Source organism: Sprattus sprattus, assembly GCF_963457725.1.
Source record: "Sprattus sprattus genome assembly, chromosome: 2".
In the NCBI taxonomy this organism is placed as follows: domain Eukaryota; kingdom Metazoa; phylum Chordata; class Actinopteri; order Clupeiformes; family Clupeidae; genus Sprattus; species Sprattus sprattus.
Genome location: NC_137921.1, coordinates 64,059,067 through 64,081,004, shown reverse-complemented (window position 1 = coordinate 64,081,004; position 21,938 = coordinate 64,059,067). Strand labels below are relative to the sequence as shown.

The window sequence follows — 21,938 nt, the reverse complement described above, 5'->3', positions numbered from 1 at the left end:
ATAGAATAAAACTAAAATGTACATTTTACTTTAACACATACCAATAAATAGTAAAACCAGAGAAACTGATCATTTTGAAGTGGTCTCTTAATTTTTTCCGCGGCTGTATATACAAATGTGTTTCAAAAGCTAATCATAGATAACCTTAAAGTTTGGCCAAGTCTGCTCAACTCAAACTGACCATTCAGATGACGGTCTTGACTCAAACTGACCATTCAGATGACGGTCTGATCATTCTGATGACCACTCAGATGATGGTGGTCTTCGTTTGAGAGTTCCCTCAACTTCAAGGTTTATTCTCCTGCTGCATCGGAATGTGAAAAATAGTTGGGTTTGTACAAGGATAGTTGAACGTTTTCATTTAACTCAGTGAAAGGAATTCCTTGAGTTTTTGTTCTTTGCCGTTTTAAAGGCAGGCAACTGTGTAAAGCTTTTACAACAAGCTTGCTATTTTATTCTACACTGTACTACTCATACAGCTAACATTAATCATTAATTGTGTATTTAAGTACCAAACATAACGCAAAAATTAAACTAAAGTATCGCAGCATCTTCAGTGAAGAGGAAGCTGTAAACATCTGGCAGTTAACCCACCAAACCCTTAACCCATATGATTAAGTAGTGTCCAACCCCGCATTTTTGCAAAAGCACTCTGTTGCCATCCTGCCCCTGGGCAAGAGCCCTAAAAACACAGTCAGCATGCAGCTGCTGCCATGAAGGCTCTCTGTCTACTGGCCAAATCCACAGGAGACGAGTGTGTCGCTAGCAAACTGTAGCCTTTTAAAAGTAAATGTTTGCAATGCCGTATCCTTAGTCTGACCCTCTCTTTAAAAAGAAATTCACAATCACTTTGTGAAAAAAGCATCAGTTAAAATGCCGGTATTTTTTTAAATTTTGAATTCATAAAATGACTGATGTATTGTAGAACTCATGCTGAATACTGAAATTGGTCCATTGTTACTTTGAAGCTCAACTGTCAAAATAATGGAGATATAATGGAACAGAAATATGGAATTACGTTTCAGTGGTGATTTCAACAGAGTGATGAGTAAAGTATTCATGTTATTTGAGTTATTTAATGAAGGTCATCTGTACAAAGCAATGGAAATCTTTGGTCCCTTTCCCTCATATGAGGCACTGGGAGGTGGCAAATTTCATATCAAAACCACTAAGTTCAGGGACTCGATGGGTGTTGAAAGAATTGATGGCCATAGCATCACTTTCAGTTTTGCAAAACCTAACAATGAGATCCATCACTGATCTCCTCCCTTGGCCTAATTGAAAAGGGTGGTCTGTAAAGCATCGCTGAAACACTCTCTGCAGATGCAAAGCAGCTTAATTGGGCTAAATTGGTGTGAATTGAAAGCACTCGGTTAAAAGCAAGAAATCTGACTGGCGGCAGGCCCTGCCGCGGCCCGGTAATACGTCGGCGTGAGAGCCCTCACCTGCCCATTAGTATGGAAATACTGAAGATGAGCGTCAAAGATAAAGGATTTTAATAACAAACACATTTCCCCCTGTTAGCCTCCCGCTGGAGTGTGAATCAATTATTCCCCCCCACCCCTGTTGGCTCCCACGTCGTATTTGTGCACAGGTCTCGCTGTAGACCGTGTACATAACCTCAGAGAATCGCACATTCTGCCATGGCATTACCAGCATCCAAGCCTCCCAGCCTCCAAGCGATGGATGTGAGAGTAGCACAGAGCTCTATTACGAAACCCCTCGAGAGGGCACGATTTGGGCTTATTTTGGGGTGCTTAGGGGTCTGGCTAAAATTAGCTGGTGTAGAATTCCAACGGGTAAAATTGGGAGGAAAAAAAACAAACATTGGAACAAAGCTAGGTTGTGATGCCGTGCCCATGGTCTGTTGCAGCAGGCAGGCAGGCAGGGAGACACAGAGCACGTTCATCTGCATGGCAGACAGCAGGGGATTGTTGTCGCTGACGTACTGGGAGATTCATGTCTGGGTCTCAGTCTGGAGGGACATATACTGAGAATGCAGATGACTGTTTCTCCTTCAGTGACACACATATGTTATAACCCAAAGTATCAGTTTATGGCCTCTGCCATACTGTCCTCCTTCAGTGAAATTCTCAAGACTGTTCACCGGCTCCGTGCCTCTTCTACACGGCTCTCAGTATGGTTTGGAATCTGAAGTACTTCTGTGGCAGGGGGATTTCGCATTTTCAATGCATGTACTCATCTTGACACCATCTTGGAGAAAACATTATCTGAGTAAATATGTAACCTAATGAAATGACTAGTGTCACAGCACTTGTGTCCTAGGGCTATGTCACACCATCTCTAGTTACCTCTCAGCTTTTTATTGTGTCGTGTTTTTGCTCACAATTTTATTAGTAAATGGGAGAAAAAATGCAAACAAAAAAATGAATGGCCTTCTGCCTATACTAACATCTCATTCATCGCTGTGCCTAACCCCAAGGCCCAGGACTGGAGGACGGGATCCCTCTCATTCAGCGCGCTACAATGTGACAACCTTGGAACTAGTCGAACCTAATACCTCTGGAGGTTACTGCTTTGAGTTGAGTTGTGTGCGGATTTATTTTGTATGTGGGTCCGCTGTATTTTTCTTAAGGCTTATAATTCATCTGTCAAAATGGAGGTCATAGGTTGGCTTTTGAGTTAAATTGACTCGATGAAATCATTGAAAAACACTCCAGAGGTTATGATTCAGAATTAAATGTTTTTCAGATTCCGATAATATCTATATTCAAACATCGAGCCATTTCACACATTACTGACAGTAATTGGTGTCTTGTCTAATCATTTAGATAGCATTAGACACACTTTTTCACAACCGCAAGTAGTTCCACAATCCATTAAGCACTTTATGCAGAGTAATAACTTTAGGTAATTAACCAAATAAGTTGATTTCAGTACTGAAGTACAGGTGCAGAGTTTAATTTTGTATCTGATTTTGAAGAATAATGGTGTGTGAACTGGGTAGCAGAACTGGGTAACTAGAATAGATGTTTAAAAGCATTCAAAAGATTTTGAATTGAATTAATGTACTTTCACTTGAGACACTGAAATAAGCACTCCCTCATAATATCAGTGCACACATAATATCAGTGCACAATGTCAAGCTTGATCAAGACTGACCCCTACTGGGTAAAAGAGGAACATGCCTAGTCCATTCATGGAATTAAGAATAATTATTTAGTTGAACATACTTAATAAAGACTAAATCCAATTTCTCAATCTCATCTCATTTCAAAGTAATTTGTAATGCATTTGAATGAGTGTCACATTTACTTGACTCTTCCATGAGCCGTAAGAAATCCCAATCTTGTTTCCCGAAAGCCATGAGTACGCAGTAGCAGGCTGAGCCAGTTAATGGACAGCCGTAAGTCAATAAATGACTGAGTTCACCAGCTGTCCTCAATCCTCTGATGATGTTTGTGGATGAGCTTAAAGTCCAGTCCAAACTATGAAACCACACAAGGGGATTACATTACACACACTTGAGGAGGGTACACACATATAAGTGGACAGGGCCAGGTTTGCATCCAGTGGGTCATAACGCAGGGGTGTTAGCTTTAGGACTTGGACTTGTAGCTTTTAAGCCAGTTTACTAGATTTGATTATATTTCCCTCACATTGTTTGGAATGTCTTATATCCTGACGCTCTGAAATTGCACAACTGCACAAATAATCAGCACAGTTTTCTCTCTCTCTCTCTCTGCATGGTTTTGCTGGTCAGCATGAATCTGCCTTTATGAAGACTTATTCACACACATACCTCTCTTTATCACAGCTGTGCTGCACATGCTTTCTCCAGCTCACACAAAATGCTGCATTTTCAGTGATGCTTCTTTTCTAGCCTAACCTCATTTCACCCTCATGTGTCCACTGTTCAGGTGGCCTTGGCTAAGAACCCTCCATGGACTCATTGCACGCATGCATTGTGTTTTCCTCAAATGCAGGAGCGGTCACTGGCCTTGATCGGCAAACCCACAGCAATGGTGCTTTATGCTTTTCTTTTATTATGAACAGCTTTGAATCTGTGGCCAGTTAAAGTTCAGGAAGAAGTTTCAGCGCAGAAAAGCTGAGCGAAGAAAACTGCCACTGACTGTGGTGAACAGAAGTTGATGAAACCGTATCATTTATCCTTTTTTGTAAGACTCTACATGGACATGTGGACATGACACATACCAGCCATGGGAGTCAGTCCCCGGGTGAGTTCAAATTGTGTGCAATCCCTCTTAATCACCATTTTTTTGACGGAGACTCTTCAAGGGTTCCATGTTGCAGGTTCAGAGGTTTCAGACACACAGAGAGCAGCAATTAGGCGGGCTACCTTAAACAGCGGGGGGAGTTTGCATGCTCCGGCTCTGAAATGAAAGCTGCGATATCCGTGCCTTTTAGGGGCCTCTGCCTGTTCAGAACTCCAGCTCCCAGGAGTCACGGCGCCCCGCTGTGAGGAAGCGTGTTTGGCCACCGCGGCCGGATCGGAGGCTGATTAGTGGCAGGTCTGGCTAATGAGAGAATGTCTGATCAGCAGGGTTTTTCTCATCTTCTCCACCCACTGCTTCTCTCTCTCTCTCTCTCTCTCTCTCTCTTTCTCTCTCACTTCCTCTGTCTCTCGCTCTCTCTCTCTCTCTCTCTCTCTCTCTCTGTCCCCGTCCTCCTTTCTTTTTGCCTTCCAAGCAGGAGCTTTACTCTACATGAGGTCCTGCATTACGTCTGCCAGAGCTTTATCTGTCATGGATGGAGAATGATTGATCTCTTTAGCAAGTTGACAGAAAAGAAGGGAAATGGAAAGATTAATGATGAACATAGCCTTTCAGATCTGGGCGTAGAGAGCAAAGCAATGCGTGTGGACAGAGAGGGAGGAAACTACATCAACAGCACAGTTCCGTGTAAATGTTACAACTAGAAGTCTTGGCTAATGGCGGTTAGTTGCTGAAATACTTCAGTCGCCATAGTGATCATATGGATTCCTCTAATGGCTGAACAAGACAAAGCCAATATCTTGTACATGGCACCTTTGCGTGTGGTGTAATGAGTCTTATCTATGTAGATGAAATGGAGTCTTATCTATTTACACTTTAGTTGACGAGCAATGGGAACGAGGAAGAAAAACTAATATGAACCTGGTCCAACAAACCAAACAAGGCACCATCTAAACTAGACGGGCAATACCTTGCCTACCTGAGAGCCATCCTCTCTGGCCGTGCACCCACATTACACAGCACTGTTCAAACCAACACGGCCTCTCCTCCATGCCAGTGGGAGGTTGATTCTCTGCTGGAGTTATTAGCCGGAGGGACAGCAGAGAATAATACTACTCTGCCTTAATAATACCGTACTCCGTAAAGGATTCTTCAGCGCTGTTAGATGTGCGACCTGCTCTTTCTCTGTGTTTAAGATTAGGAATACAAAAGCAAAAAATGTAGGGTTGTATTGTAGCAGGCTACGTCGTCCTTTTTGTGTGAATGTGAATGTATGGCAGAATAGTTCCAATTTAAGGCCATACATTCTATTACATATAGAAAAGAAAAATCATGCAGGCTATTTAAAACCATCATGCTCTGTCCAATTATACATTTACCTTCAATGAATTCAATTCCCTTATGTTTAAAAGGCAACAACTACAACGCAATTATTTTGAGAGGGCATCACCATGTAATGGACTGTCTACTTGATGCAGTTTTTTTTCTCCTCCACCTTTTTCTATTGTGTCCACTGTTAGAAGGCTTTATGAGCCTCCAATTTATTCCCCAAATGACATATTTAACAGATACAATGGTCCTGAATTGAGCTCATTAATGGCTTATGGATGCAGAGCTGGGGGGAGGGGAGGGGTTGCAGAGGCGGCCTCATAATGGAGAGACACCTCTTTTCAGAACACTCTCCAAAGCGTTTAGTTTAGGAGGACGCAGCAACCACACAGGTCAAGTTCTATCTGCTTCATGCTCACAACAGTGTACCCGCACACAATGGGTTTCCCCAAACAGATGCATCAACAGATGGAAGGAATTTGTCTGTGCCTGTGTGTGTGTGTGTGTGTGTGTGTGTGTGTGTGTGTGTGTTTGTGTGTGTGTGTGTGTGTGTGTGTGTGTCTGTGTGTTGTTGTGTATGTGTGTGTGCCTGTGTCTCTGTATGTGTGTACGTTAGTGAGTGATAGAGTGTATGTGTGTGTGTGTGTGTGTATGTATGTGTGTGCCTCTGTGTGTGTGTGTGTGTGTGTGTGTGTGTCTGTCTGTGCCTCTATGTGTGTATTTGAGTGAGTGAGTGTGTGTGTGTGTGTGTGTGTGTGTGTGTGTGTGTGTATGTGTGTTTGTCTGTGTGTTTGTGTGTGTGTGTGTGTGTGTGTGTGTGTGTGTGTGTGTGTGTGTGTGTGTGTGTGTGTGTGTGTGTGTGTGTCTGTGCCTCTATGTGTGTATGTGAGTGAGTGAGTGAGTGTGTGTGTTTGTATGTTTGTCTGTGTGTTTGTGTGTTTGTGTGTGTATGTTTGCAAGGATTGATCTGTATGTGTGTAAGAGAGTGAGTGTGTGTGTGTGTTTGTGTTTGTGTGTGTATGTTTGCATGAGAGGGCATGAGAGAGCTAGAGAGTGAGACGTTCATGTAGGACCTTGAACGAGGGAAAATGCCTAAGGGAAAATAAATGACACTTTCAGAAAGGTACTGTATGTCTTCTTTTGTGGCTCCGGAGCAAAGCATGTTGAGCTGTGTGCTAAATGCCATAACTGGCCTTGTGGACACTTGGTCCCCATTACATTGTCCATGTGATTACTCCTCTCCTGCATACCTCCTCGATGCTATGAAGGCTGGCATACTTCTGCTTGAAAGCAGATAAAACAAGAAAGATGGTACCTGGTCTCTGCACTAAATGATTTGTCTCAGGAAGCAGGAAATGGACTGGTTGCATTCAAAAGGGTATTGGATGTGTCAGTGCACTACCGCCCTACAGACTTTCGCCTTTTCCTATTAAATTTGCCCATTGTCGTCAGCGATGGAGACAGATTTAATTTGCCACGTCGTCGCACGTTTTGACAGGTCATTCAGCGGGGCTCAAATCTGCAGCCTAGAGTAGGAAGATTAGTCCAACATGGATATGATTATGTCCACCTATCAGTGACGGAACAGGCAGTCAGGACTTATTTGTATCAACTGTTACAGAGCAGACGGGTGGGGGTTAGAGAGCGAGAGAGAGAGAGAGAGAGAGGGAGGGATAGAGAGAGAGGAAGGGAGGGATGGAGGGAGAGACTGCCGAAGCAGAAGCTGTCACGGAGGTGACTCCAAAAATGCCAGACTGACTCACTCCATATCTGCACTAATGGAGTTTAAATGCCAGCTGAAGATAGGCAGAGAGGAAGGGACAGCTTGATACAGAACTACCTGAATAGCCCCCTTCTCTGTGTGTGTGTACGTCAATATGTACACCCTCATCCTGTTCTTCATTTCTCTTTGCTTTCTTCTTCTTCTTCTCCTCCTGTTCATTCTGCCACCTCTCTCCTCTTCACGTCCTCACTCTGAGATCGTGTAATTACCTGTGTGTTGTTCTGGATGCTTCTCCTAAAAAACAGGGACGTTTTTTTTTGTTTAGTTTTTTTACCCCCTTTCCCCCTGTATACATCACAGTGTTGGTGTGTGAGGTGCGATGCACAGCATGTCTGCCCTCTCACATTTGTTACAATGCGAGCCTTTGAGCAGCTTAGCCGCATGTGTTGAACAAGAGGTCCCTGGGGGGGCCAGTTGCGGGACGGACCACCAACGCACTCGGGCCACCAGGCTGTGCAAACAGAGCCCAGACAAAAGCACAAAGATGCCTGAAAAAACCCTCTTTGTGCCCCCAGCTCCAGGGATGGCCATTTAGCACACATTAGATGCCGCTTCCTATTGGCCCCCACCCATAAATTCATTGGTGCCTTTCTTAAACAGCCCCCGTCGCCACTGGCTGGAGATGGATGCTCTCCGAAAGTGTCTTTCCTCTCCTCTCCCAGGCCCTGTTGTTCGGCGTGGCCGTGCATCTGAAAGCATATGTTGTTATAATGAGACCACAAGGAAGCAGGTGCTCCTGCTTTTGTTCTTGGTGTGGAGGGTGTTGTCCTACCATCTCCAGTGTTACAGTGGTGGAGGTGTCTGCTGATATGCAGTGCCCTGCCTTCGTGTATTCAGCACTGTACCGCACAGTCAGCTGCTGTTTTCTAATGAAACAATGTAACATACTGTATATAACCCTCTCTTTCTCTGTCTTAGTAATGTTGTGAAGTATTTATGAGAGGTAGCTGCTATTGTAGACGCTTTCTGTTTCTCTTAAACCATACCATACCACTTGTGTGTGGTTAAACGAGAGGCAGTACATACTTAGGGATAAAAACTTGCATACATAGAAATATCATGACCGAATACCATGGAAGAAAGAGGAATTACAGATGCATTAGTGTGTCAATCAAATGTCTCATCTTTTAGAAATACAGAGTGATCAGTCATAAATAACTGCCTAGCAACTGACTTCATTTGTTTAACACACCCAACTTCAAACTCCCAAACGGCCTCCACCCATCATTCGTCTCGTACCCATGTTCCATCTGCAATAACAGACAACAACAAACTGGGACAAGAAAATGGCTGAAATGGAAAAAAAAAAATAGTGAGCTAAAGTAAATCTTAAGTGAACAGAGACTTGGCGTTATAGAAATGGCGTGATATAAACAACCGATGAAAAGAGGGAGGAGGGGAATGGAGGGAATGTCAGCAGGAAGAGGGAGAGCGGCGAGCGGCGGTAGAGAGGAGAACACAGTGGAGGAGGAGAGGAGGGAGATAAGGAGAGAGGAGAACAGATGAAAAGAGGGAGGAGAGGAATGGAGGGAATGTCAGCAGGAAGAGCGGCGAGCTGCGAGCGGAGGGAGAGCGGCGAGCGGCGAGCGGTGGTAGGGCAGCGAGCGGCGAGCGCAGGGCCTCTACAGTCTGGCTCTGAGTGCAGTACGCACAGTGAGCTGAGTGCTGAGAAAGCTACAGTTCATTTCAATGGCCACTTAAAGCCCCAGGCTCTCCACCACACACAGGGTAAATGTATCTGTAGTGTGTGTGAGAGTAAATGTCTGTGTGAGTGTGTGAGTGAGTGTGAGTGTGAGTGGGAATGTGTTGGTTGTGTATTTGAAATTGAAAAGGGCTTGGAAATTGTTCACATATCTCCTATACTTAAATACTTTTGTCATCTGTTTGTCTGGCCAGACGACTAGTTCCATTATTTGTTGGATTTTACTCTGCACAGGAAATGTTTAAAGCGAGTCTGGAGGTCTGATGGCATAAACTTGGCTTTGTTAAATAAGTATGAACATGTTAATCCACAATGACGGGTGCAGCACGGGACGAATGCAATGGGTATTTACAACCTTGCAGTATTTTCTGATGTGTGCGTATGTGTGTGAAAGAACATGCTTTAAAATCGTCGTATAAAACCTAAAGTTCATCCCTTTTACAGTATGCTTCCACACTGCGGTGATTTAGATCAAAGTAGTAGTATTACCATCAGAGCTTTGTGTTATTATCAGTAATGTTGTAGGCTATCCTCCATGGCATGGCGTCCCGTTACCATGGGGCCCGCCAGTGGGGTGGGGTGGGGCTGGCATGGGTCTTTGATTGGCCAACCATTTGAACATTTTTACATGACAAAGAGGCACCGTGGGGCAGGCGCTTAGCACAGGGGGCTGACTGCCCCCTGTGCCCCGACCCTGAGGAGGGCAGTCAGACACAGCACTCATTACACACGAGGCATGTGCATCTCCTCCCACACGATTAGCCACTGCCCACCCTCGCCCCCCATGTCTGGATGGCATTTTACAGTCACACCCTTACCCTTCATTATGGAATCAACTTCAATCTCTCCATCTACAAATGTATGTCTGCATGTTAAATACTGTGCAGTGCACTGCCTCTACTGTAAGGCTCTATCAGTGATATTCTTGTGAGGAGAGGATTGTGTGCAGTTCTGCTCGGCCGCTCACTCTCTCCCTCTCTGCCGGTCATCATACCATCTTCCCTCTCACCACCTCCCTCCCGCTTCTGTGTACTGACATATGTGACTGGAAAAAACAAGGTTTTGTTGAAAAGGACAGAATCCCTCACTCAATGCACCAGGCCAGCATTGAATGAAAGGCATTAAAGCAACAACAAAAACTAGGAGCAAATGCACTCACACACACACGCACAGACACAGGCACATTTCAATTCCCTACCTCTTACACTGCCCAGCAGTTCCATTCACACCACAACAGGAGGTGTAATTGCAATGGCACAAACACACACAAACATCCCACCAAAACTCCACCATTAATAACTGCCAGAGTGTCCTATTCCTTAAGGTGTTTGACCCTGTCAGTGGGAGCTGCCTTACTGCAGCACCTTTATTGACTTCTATAGGTGCCATTCAAAGCATTCTTCACAATCACAATCACACAGCACAGACATCAGGGTCAAAATAAGTGCTGCCCTATCAACAAGAGATAATACAGCTGCTAAGTCTTCACCCACAACCAAACATAAATTTCACAAAGGAAAGAAACCTTCAGAGTGGTTAAAAAGGAGGAAAGGAGAAGGGGAGAGAGAGGGAGAAAGAGGGGGAAAGAGAGGCAGTGGGGGGGGGGGGGGGGGGGTGGGGTAGTGTGGGAGATCTCTGTGCACGACCAGAGTAGATAAAGATCTCCATTTCTCCCTCGTCTATGTTCCGGCACTCAAGACGATGCCAACGCGACAGCAACACGACCCGATCGATTATATCTCTGACACCCCTTCTAACAGGGGCAGCGTGGTTGGCAACCTGTCAGTTGTTTGAGCTGGTGTGTGTGTGTGTGTGTGTGTGTGATGTGTGAGGGAGTGTGTGTCAGAGACAAAGCCAATTAAAAAGTACACCCATGTGAGCAACGGGAGCTCCATCAAGGCGCTGTTACGTACACCCACTCCCCCTCCCTCGGCCATTTATCAGTCCCCCAGACGGAGCTGCCAGCGGCTGGCCTCGGTTCCTTTATCAGGGCTGCATCCCCTTTCCCAGCGCAGGTCAGCCCTAATCCAGGGGGAGGTGTCCTCCCATTGTGTGGCGCTCTGCCCCCGTCAAAGGGAGAGGTTTAGTTAAACATCTTTTAGGAGGGGCCGACTGACGCCCCCCCCCCAACCCCCGCCCGTCCGACCCGTCCCTGACTGCAGCCCCCTGCGTACTCCACTGATCCATAGTTACAGTAGGGTTGGATGAGGTCGCCCCTAAGTGGGCCCTACCAGCTGTTCCCCAGACCCATCTGACTAACATCATTAATCATCTTCAACATCCAAATGGCTGCCAGAGGGAAGGTGTCACACTGGCACGATGTAGGAGTGAGTGTGATGGGAGGGCACTGGGATCCCTTCAGACAGGATGCTGATGGCAGAGAGCAGTTTCCTGAACAGCGTTTCTCTGGTTTGATTACTTTACAGAGAAGGGTCTGCAATATCATCTCGGGAAGGTCTACAATAGTTTAAAGTGGTTAATAAAATGAAACACAGGAAAACAATGTAATATTCTGATATTCTAATATAACATTGTTATAATCTAATTTTCAGTCTCAATATTTTTGCTCGCCACCAAAAAGCATCTGCTTGTGTTATACTGATGGAATATATATTTGAACATTAACTGAACTTGTAGATGCCCATCGCCGTACACACAGCGTAATGTCGAATGTCTGTAAAATGAAAATGTTACCATCTGTGAAGAAATTTCTGTGTACTGATAAATGTTCAACGTTACAATGAAGAGAAACGCACAGAGAAATTTCTACAATTTTTTTTAAAACACCAACAAAACAAGGACAATTGTCACCAGCCACCGCAGCTAAACTCCATCATCATGGCGACGCTGAACGACCAGCTCAGGGAAGCCGGTACGTGCATCCATCTCCCTGCTGAACTGGAGCCCGGCTGCTTCTCCAATGACCACCTCCGCTGTGGTGAACACCTCCAGGTCTCCGAGGACATGACCCCCGACAGTCTTCCCGTCCTTATCAGCCAGGCAGATGTGCAGGTGAGCGTCCTTGTTCAGCGTTCCCACCAGAGAGACGATCTCAAAACGCTCCTGCAGCCGAATCACCTGACGGAACGCAGAAAAACACAGAAACTCGCCAAACTCAGAAAAGCGCGTTTACACATTACAGTGATAAAGCAGACAGACCAAAAAAATTACACCGTCATCCTAGAATGCTAAATTAGGGTTTTAGAGGAACTCGAGGGAAGACCTTGGCAAAGGACTGTCACTTATACAACCAGCTGAGTAGGTTGTATTGAAGAGCAGGCAATGTTATGTTTGATTTTGACCCCATGCCAAATACCCCCCTCCCTCCTTTTAACATAGGGTTACCCCCCCCGCCCCCCCCCATCAGCAAAAACTGATTAGAGGCACTAGACATTTCCTTTTCTTTTTTTCTACAAAGAGTACAGTTACAGAAGCCTGTGGCACCTGTACTACTGCCAAACCAAACCCCCAGCTGTTGCCAAATTACCTCATTGGTATTCTCTGCGGTGGCATTTGCCAGCCGGAGCGTTGCCTTGGTGACGCTACCCACACAGGTGATGATGAACGGGGCGCGGAGCTTCCTCTCCTCCACGAACGAGAGCAGGGAGGAGAACAGCTCCTCACCGGGGCCCAGGCGCAGAGCGTACACCCGTAGAGCAGAGCCTCCATCGTCCTGAGAGAGAGAAGAGAGGAGAGGAGGGGAGAAGAGAGGAGAGGAGAGGAGAGGAGAGGAGAGGAGAGAGGCAGTGGGGAGGGAGGGGGAAATGGAGGGGGTGTGTAAAGGGGTAAGAATGGAAATTAAGTGAAATAAAGCAGGGAAGAGAAGAATAGAAAAATGTGTATTATTTCAAGAATAGAAAAGTTATTGATAGATACAGACAAACTGATAACAAAGAACAACACACATTTATTGTATCTCCCACTAATATTTCATGTGATTTTGGAAGCGTAAGCAACATAATCCAATCACTTTGTGACATTAGAGAGCTCAGCATATTTGTTCTGTTTCTCAGTAAAATATGGGGATGACGCAAATATACATAGCTCTCAAGAGCATTTGTCAGATAACGTTGAATAGACATCATTTTCTATGGCTGTATGTAATTCTTTCATTTGATGAGTGCATCTTCAATGCACCAGGCTTTTTTTTAAGTTTACTCTGGAAGTGTATGTTTAAGAGAGAGTGGTGAATGTTTGAAAGAGAGATTGTGTGTGTGTGTGCGTGTGCGTGTGTGTGTGTGCGTGTGAATGCAAGAGCGAGTGACCAGCGGTGGCCGCCTGGTGAAAAAGAGGCCTGTTTGTGTTTGTTGGGAGCCGGGTCACTGGTTCCATTCATCGCGTCTCTCTTATCCGCTCATCTTTTTTATCAGCCTCTCATTCTCTCCCTTGTCCCCTCCTCAATGGCCCCTCTCTCCCAGTCCCAACCCCCCCGACACAACTCCAGCCTTATCTGCCTCAGTTCTCCCTCACATTTCTCTAAACACTCCTGACAGTGAAAGGGCCCGGCGCAGGCCACCTGGATAGGGGATGGAGCCTGCAGCGGCCTGTCTGCCTTTTCAGAGCCGCTCGCTCTCTGGGCCGCGGGCCAGCTGCAGCATTGTCAGGACAACCGTACACCCATCAACCCATTCAAAGTCCAATTGAGCGACCTCTCCCCCAACCCCTTGGGGACTGGTAATTACAACCGGCCAGCTAGTTAGAGAGGACTGTTCTCTCTCTCGCTTTCTTTCTCTGTCTCTCTTACACACACACACACACACACACACACACACACACACACACACACACACACACGTCTTCCTCCCTCTTCTCTTTCTCTTCTGTGCTCCTCTGACTTCTTGCTCTCTCAGCAATCCTAACGTCTTTTGAAGTCCATTGGTCACTGTTGGTCTGCAGGGGAAGAGTGTGTTGAACCTGGCAAGCAAATGGGCAAAGGGGGTGAGCACAGAAAGACACACTTGCCTGGACGGTGGTCCCATTCATACCGCTAACAAGATCATCACGGTTAAATAACCGCGAGCATGACCAGTCAAAACAGCAGATATCGAGGTTCCATTTGGCATGGGATACAACCACACAAAGCTGAAGACATGTACGCAACGACAAGAGAGTCCACCATAACATATAATCCTTATATCCTTTAGTTTCCAGAAAACCACAGCAAGAAAAAATGACTGAATCTAGTATAACATGAATCATCTCAAACATGTAAATGGCAACACTGCAATGTCCAATGAGTGAGAGCACTTTAGGTGCAGTCAGTGGCTGGTGACATGATGTGACCACCAGCCAATCCCCAGCCATTTCTTCAGTGGACATGTGAATATTGGGTCTCAGTCTTTGGGACCACCTGGCTTGAAGTTCATTATAATACATGGGCTCAGTCCCCTTCTCCCCTGATTGCTTCCTCAAAGCTTCCTCCCTCCCTGGAGAAGGAATAATCTAGTGACCCAGTGGGGGGAATCCTGGATTAGAGATCAATGGCCATGAAGTTAGGCGAGCAGGCCGTGGCACCATGCTGGCCAAAATGTAGGGACAAACAGTCCAAGCGCTGCGAAAAGAAAAAAATGGACACACAGCATGTGCAGCAATTCAAAAGATCTCATAAAGCACCATTTTGCTTTTATTGGGAGTGTTACAATGTGTAATCCACAATAACATCACAAACACTCTTACAAAACGAGAATGATTTACTGAGTCAAAACTGAGTGACAGTTTCCCCTTTCACAGACAAGCATGCTTGGACACAGACACACGCACACATTTTATTGTGCATAAACAAAGTGATTTTAACCTGTCTCTCAACAGCCACCACACAGGCCAACCCAGGCAGTATGCTTTAAAGCACATCAATTAATAATTTCCTCTCAAGTAGACTACTTCTCTCTCATCGTTTCCCGCTCAACCACCTCAAACCGCCTCTCATAGCGACAAACAAACACTTACATTAACAGGAGATCGAAACAACGTGACATTCGGCGCGTGGCAAAATGGAAGAGAGCAGTTTAAGGGTACTTGTCCACACGAAAACATAATTAACCGTGATCCATAAGAAATTGTGAAGGCAGAACGCCCCCGTTGTCAGATGATGAGGTGTGATGTTTCTGTCCAAATCCGTTAAAAACCGAATAGCTGAATCCATTAATTTGCAATTCCTGAGTCAGTAGGCTAATGTTGCCCCTCTGGTCCACAAGTTCTCAGCTTATATCAAATTGGGAAAGCCTGTACCGTCTACACTCTCCAAAACACAATTCCCATGACCTTTATTTGTCAACACTTTTCATGTGTCATAGAAGTATTTTGCGGCCAATGCCCTGTAGAGTATCCTATCTGTGACACGTTTCTAAGATTGTTGCAGAGTTTTCACAAGGCCAGCTTGTGGCCACGTGAGAAGAAGCACGTGGTAAAAACGTTAAGTCTAGCCTATTTATTAATTTTTCGTAGGCTATCCTAAAATCAGCCGGGGTATTCCAATAATTTGCTTTAGTGACAAACCTGGCTAAATTAACTCAACGCATGTGGTAAACCTCCTTGGGTTAGGGTTAGAAAGAGTTAAAGGGGTAGAGTTAGGAGAGAATGTGATTTAATGAATTATCCTTACCAAACAAAGCCACAGGACTCTTGTTAAGGTAACCATGTTTGTCACTAAAACAATGTCCTTGTACCCTGGCCTGAGGGGCCTAGCCTACATCTTGTAGTTCAACTTTTTGGAGTGGTATCGAAGGAAGTCGCAAAAGCTGTGTACTTGGCATGTCGGAAATGAGGAAAAATACAAGCTCCCACTCATACAAGCTGATTCGAACGCATGGTGGGGGTCGAACTTTAAGCTCAAATACTCGTGCAGAAATTCACTGCACTGATTTACCCGTAATAACAACTACGACCATTGCATTCTTAATATAGGCTATATAGTATAATAATAGTAAGGTTGCCAGCGTAACAGACATTTGCAATAATTTATATAAGCTAAGGCCTGAACTACTAGTGTAATCGAGCGTGACTGGTATGAACATGTATGATCTGGCTATGTATATGATTTGCTAACAAAAATACCAATAGGCCTATAGATGAACCTACTTTAGAGGCCATGCAGGTAAGACTGCGAGCATCCATATTGTTTTCCGAGTTGATCAGGGAAACGCACGTTTTTCAGAAATCGAAAGTTCACGAGTTGGTTTTTATCGAGTAAACTGTTGTCTTGAACGCAGCACAAGTCTTCAAACTTCCTCTAAACGAGCATGGCGTAAAATGACAAGCGCATAGCACCTCCTAACCATTTGTTTGCCTGTTTCGCCACCTGGTGGTAGTTTTTCAGCTTAGAAATAAGCTACACATAGTTCGATTCCCCCACCACATGTGAGGTTTAGGTAGGCTTATACCAACAAAACCTAGTGAAGGAAAGCACATTTAATAAAACCGGACAAAGTTCATGTTTATTTAGGATTAGGCCTGTAGGCTACAATGGGTGTGTGATTGGTTTGTGTAGGCTATTAAACGTGAGGGTATTTAATTGCCAAGACAATTATGAAACACATGCCTACTGTTGACAGTCAATTCCGTGACTTTCCTCACTGTCGGCACATCGACGGCAGATGGCGTCCTTAGACATCTTTTTACACTTTCTTAACGTTGGACGTGCTTTGTAGCTTAAGCCTATGTTTCACAGGCAATTATTACTTCGTATCTGTGTGATTATAATGGAAGATTCTTAGAACTTCATTTTCAGACCAGTTTATAATGTTGGTTTAAGGACCAGCCCATGGAGAGGTACAGCATGCCATATACATGGCATTTTCAGCAGTTGGACAGCGCCACTTAGACTAATCATTTACTATGGAGTTTCAAACATTAAAAACTCACTCTCTCTCTCTCTCTCTCTCTCTCTCTCTCTCTCTCTCTCTCTCTCTCTCGCTCTCTCTGACTGCTCTGTCTCTTTGTTCTTTGACAGTTTGCTATTAATGGGTCAAGTGGTATTCGAGGAAATGGTAGCATTGATGAAAGAGGACAGCCCAAGGTAGAAAGGAAAACCAAATGAATTAACTGAAGCTTAGTATGAATTGTCAGATTGGGAATTGAAGACCCTTGTGAATGTTTGCACATGTACCACACATTAACAGGTCATAGGAATGTTCCAGAGACCACACTATGCTATACAAGCATCGCTTTGAGCTTAGCATTATATAGCTGTAGTTCCAAAGCTGACATATGGTTGAATTTGTTCTTCCAAGATTCAAGGTTACAGGTAGCCATGGCCACTTCTAGCCATCCACAGGTTACAAAGGATGGTTAGCCATTAAAACAGCCATTGGCAAAGCATGTCATCCTTACCATTAATCTAGTCCCCATCCTTGTGATCAACCCACCATTCTTGTTCTTGTTGCCAACACTGTATTGGAATTAATAGGACTAGGAAGTTATAACAAAAACAGGACAAGGAAATGTTGCTTGTCTTTAAATCAGGGTGCCATTGGAGAAGGTCAATACAATCTGGCTCCCCTGGATCAAAAGGGGTCAAGACTGTTCTCATTCAACTATTGACCCTGCCTAGACTCCATGCATTTCCTAAGGCAATGATGACCGAAGAAGAAGTACAGGTGCTAAAAAAACGAACGTCCCTCAGATGTCCTAGCCATGTGCTCCCTGACAATAAAGCTAGGGGGCAGAATTCCGTGAAGACATTGTCACAGACTGAGGCAGAAGGCTGGAGAGGTCCTGCTAACCCAGCTGCAGCAGTTCCAACCAAATATTTAGATTTCAACAGGGAGTAATCCTGTTTGCATAACGCTCTTGTATGAAGACACGATGTATTGATATTCAAATTGAAGTCCTTAAGAACAGAAACAGTTAACACATGTTTGTGAGAGAGAGAGACAGAGAGAGAGCTAGAGAGCTAGAGAGCTAGAGAGCGAGAGAGAGAGAGAGAGAGAGAGAGAGAGAGAAAGAGAGGCTGGCTGTGTGTGTGTGTGGTGGGGTGGGGTGGGGTTGGGTGGGGAGGGGGGGGGGGGGGTCATGCTGGAGCAAGCATCCCTAGCTGGGTATGACTGTACAGGGCCTGGAAGAGCCTCCTTTGCCTGCGTGTGAACCTGCACAGCCAGTGACTAAAGGAGAGCGGGTGACGCCAATTCATTAGCCATTAGCACTGTGCATCCAGGGGGAGCCATCTGGCCCTGCCAACAGCAACCTGCGCCACCCTAATCCTTTAATGCATCTGAGGGAGATAGCTTTCCCCTGAGCTTTCCCTTATTTGTCCATTGACGTTCAGACCATAGCTGTCTCTTTTCCTCCCCCTTGTTCATGCCCACAGGTCCATACTTACCTTTCTTTCAGATTTCTCTTGTTCCATTATTGGCATTGACTTATTTTTTTTCTTTCTTTTCCTCCCTTCTGTCTTTCTTTAATCCTTTCTTTCTCCCTTCCTTCCACGTTTTTTTTTTTAGAAAATAGTAACGTAATAAAGTGTTTGAGAAATTGACAGAAAGATCATTAGGCTCTCAGGTAAAATGATGTCTTTGTTGCCTGACTGAGAAATTACATTTAAAAAGAACAAGTCTGCAAAATTGACTGGGTTTGCTCTCCTCCAAGGCCATTTCATGTGCCATTCATTGCTCTCACAATGCCACAAACCTCCCACTGGATGGAGTTATGATGCACCAAATGTGTGTTCTTCACACGCTACAGCGAGCGCAATGTCCTGTGTTTTTTAGTTTTTTCCCCCTTGCCGGTCTGAGATATCTCTGATCTCCACGAGTAGTTTACCTGTGAGAATGAGTCATACTCATGAGTGTCTTTGCTGTCCTTTCTCTGCCTATTCTTCCCTCCTTTTTAAAGGAAGATATTCTACCTTTTTATGCTCTCCTCCTCCATCTCTCTACCTGACCTTGCTCTTTTTGCATTTGCTGTCCACGCATACACAGACACAGTCGCACACAGTCACACACAGTCACACACAGTGACACACAGTCACACACAGTCACACACAGTCACACACAGTCACACACAGTTACACACAGTTACACACAGTCACACACAGTTACACACAGTAACACACACTCACACACCCTCGCACACACACACACACACACACACACACACACACCTACCGACCTCTTAACTGTTTCTCAGAAAAAAAGCCATGCAAACAAAGTGGATTGCTTTTCCAGGTGTGGAGCAGCTAAGCGTGGCAGGTATTTGCTGAGGAGAGCCATAAAAAAAGCGCCGGCTGTTTGCCTTGTCTGATTCGCTCAGACGGGCTCTGGCCAGGGGCAGATGGGGCCAGCGCCCGGCTGGAGGGGTAGAGCACACACACAGGGCCCTGATAAGAGCCTCTCTTGACTGCCCCGAGGCCACCGCCTCTGAGCTGGGGCTGAAGGCAGGGCCCTGATGCCGCACTCGTAAGCCCTAAGGTCATTATGCCCATGCGCAAACATTCGTGTTGGATTTGCAAACTGTTAATGGGCCCTAAACTGTTTTTTTTAATAGTTTTATTGCAGGGTTTCTATTATTATTGAGATACGATGACCAATTTGGATACGTAAAGAAATGAGTTGGACAATTTTGTCATAAAAATGTAATCCATGGTGATTTATTCTTTAATATTAATTCAGTCTGTTTAAATTCACATTTTCACTAAGTTATCTTGAAGGGTACTGTCCAAATAACCAAGTCCTAGTGTGATTCATAATTGTTTTTTCAGAAATGTCATGACATGCTATAAGAATCCAGTGATATCATCAGATTAACAATATTTTCAATATACATATATTTACATAATGTCTCCTTACTGTTTTGTAAGGCCCTCTTGTTCCATGACCCAGGGTGTGCCAGCTCTGCTAATTGCAGGAGATAGGGCATTTATTGGATGGCTGTCTTTAATCTGGGGAATATGCTAGGCTATGCCTACTAAACCTGGGATTTAGTGGAAATCCTCCCCCAGAGCAGAGTTTATCTGTAAGGCTTTAGGGGCACTGCATAAAGACCTCAATCTAGAGGTTGAGTGACTTGACTCAGCCAGTAGCACAATGTGCATACTCATATTAAATTGAAGTGGTTATCAGCGACAAGATGTATCGTTTAACGAAACAAACAAGATTGAACTATATCTTGTCCTATAACCATACCATATCATATCTTGTCATTGACAAGCGAGTGTATCAAAATAGTGAAATTGCATATTGTCATTGCCACGGCCTCTAGAATATTATCTCTTAAATGTCAGTACTGAATTTAATAAAGGCCCAAACAAAGCTCCTCTTCCAGCTACCCCCTCCCTTTTACAAAACACAGACATTTAGTTAAAAAGCAGATGTAATGAGCAATGTGCATTTACATTGCAGAAGTGACCTCAAAGCTATAACAGTACATAATGCAGGCCCTTTGTGTGTGTGTGTGTGTGTGTCTGTGTGTGTGTTTGTGCATGAGTGTGTGCGTGTGCGTGTGAGAGAGAGGGAGAGTGAGAGAGATGGAGAGAGAGAGAGCGTGTGAGAGAGAGAGACAGTGTCCTCTCTTTGATGTCGAATCAGGTGGCCTGCACTGCTTTATTGAGAGCTTTCCTTTTGAGTGGATGATCAAGACTGTACCTGGCATCACAGAGATGAGCCTGATTAACAAGAGCATGTATGAGAGAGGGAGAGAGAGGGAGAGAGAGAGGGAGAGAGAGAGAGAGAGAAAAGCAAAGGCTCAAGAAAATAGAGGCTGCTTCTCTCTTCTCTGTTCAACACCGCCAGGCCAAACACTCAGCATGCAGAGCCTTGCCTCTCTGTTAAGTGAATGTGACAGACAATGGACCAAATGAGATAAAACAGGAATTATGATGCCACACGGCACCTTTGATCAGTGATGGAGGGATGCATTAGACTGGAGGAACAACAAGCAGGTCTTCTGTGAGTCACCGGCAGCCCAAACCAAGCACTGAAGACATTTAAGTGGCGGATGAGTGTGGCTACGGTGTACCGCTTGGCATGGATGGTGCCATCTTTGCCATTCTCCTCGCACAAACTTGACAAATCCCAGTTACAATGTCTGGTAAGGTCAGGTGGAATGAGACATTTCCAGGGTTATTTTCATTTGGAAATGAATACGACCTCATATTTGATATATCAACTGAACTCCGTCAGTCTGCCCCTGGGCAGCTGTGGCTACTCTCGTAGCTTACCACCACTGGTATGACTGTGCAACTTTGGGTCATTGAAAAGCGCATAACAAATATAAGTAATAATAATAATAATAATAATAATAATCAACTACATATAAATAATCGGCATTGCAATCATTTGTTATGTGTCTGGACATGTTTAGCAAATGAGCATGGCAGACATATCCTGAAACCCTTGGGGATGAATGGGCTGGAGGCATGACAGCGACTTCTTGAGGAGCGCTAAAAGGGAACGCATTTGCACTGATGAAAGCCGCCGCTCTCGGCTAATCCATAGTCTTATTCCTCAGCAGTGCAGTGCGCCGTGGCGATCAGTAAGGGCTTGAGAGCCGCGCACTAAGAAGGATAAGCAGCAGCCCAGGCACTGCATGCCTCCCGTGGTAACCTGAGTTGTACCTGTATAATCACATTCATCTTCGCTGTGATGTGGTAACCTGAGTTGTACCTGTAAATCACATTCATCTTCGCTGTGATGTGGTAACCTGAGTTGTACCTGTATAATCACATTCATCTTCGCTGTTATGTGGAATAGAATAATGCATGTGCTGTACCCTATGCCAGTGTCACCCTTCTATCACAGTAATTCCACCTCCACACCTTCGATTGCGTTCCCAGAGAGAAAACACACCAGACACTCACGTTCTGTGTTGCCTTGAATTATTGATGGCTGTCTTTACGTCAGTGCATGCTGGACAGAGAGCGGGAGAGAAGGAGCTATCTTCTGAGCGCAGTGGAGGCATCTGAAGTGTGTTTTTTTTTTCTGAAGGTGTTCCAGCT

At 44.9% G+C, this 21,938-nt stretch overlaps 1 protein-coding gene across 1 annotated transcript; it reads right to left on the bottom strand.

The window, feature by feature from the left end:
* Nucleotides 1–11,833: 11,833 nt before the first annotated feature.
* On the bottom strand, nt 11,834–16,229 carry LOC308382838 (bifunctional protein GlmU-like; the record flags this gene model as incomplete). Its single annotated transcript, XM_080860360.1, has 3 exons — nt 16,088–16,229; nt 12,498–12,683; nt 11,834–12,088 (listed from the first exon to the last, which is right to left on the bottom strand). The coding sequence occupies exons 1-3, from the start codon at nt 16,121–16,123 to the stop codon at nt 11,834–11,836; spliced, it is 477 nt and encodes a 158-aa protein (XP_080716486.1). The 5' UTR covers nt 16,124–16,229.
* Between the last annotated feature and the right edge of the window lie 5,709 nt (nt 16,230–21,938).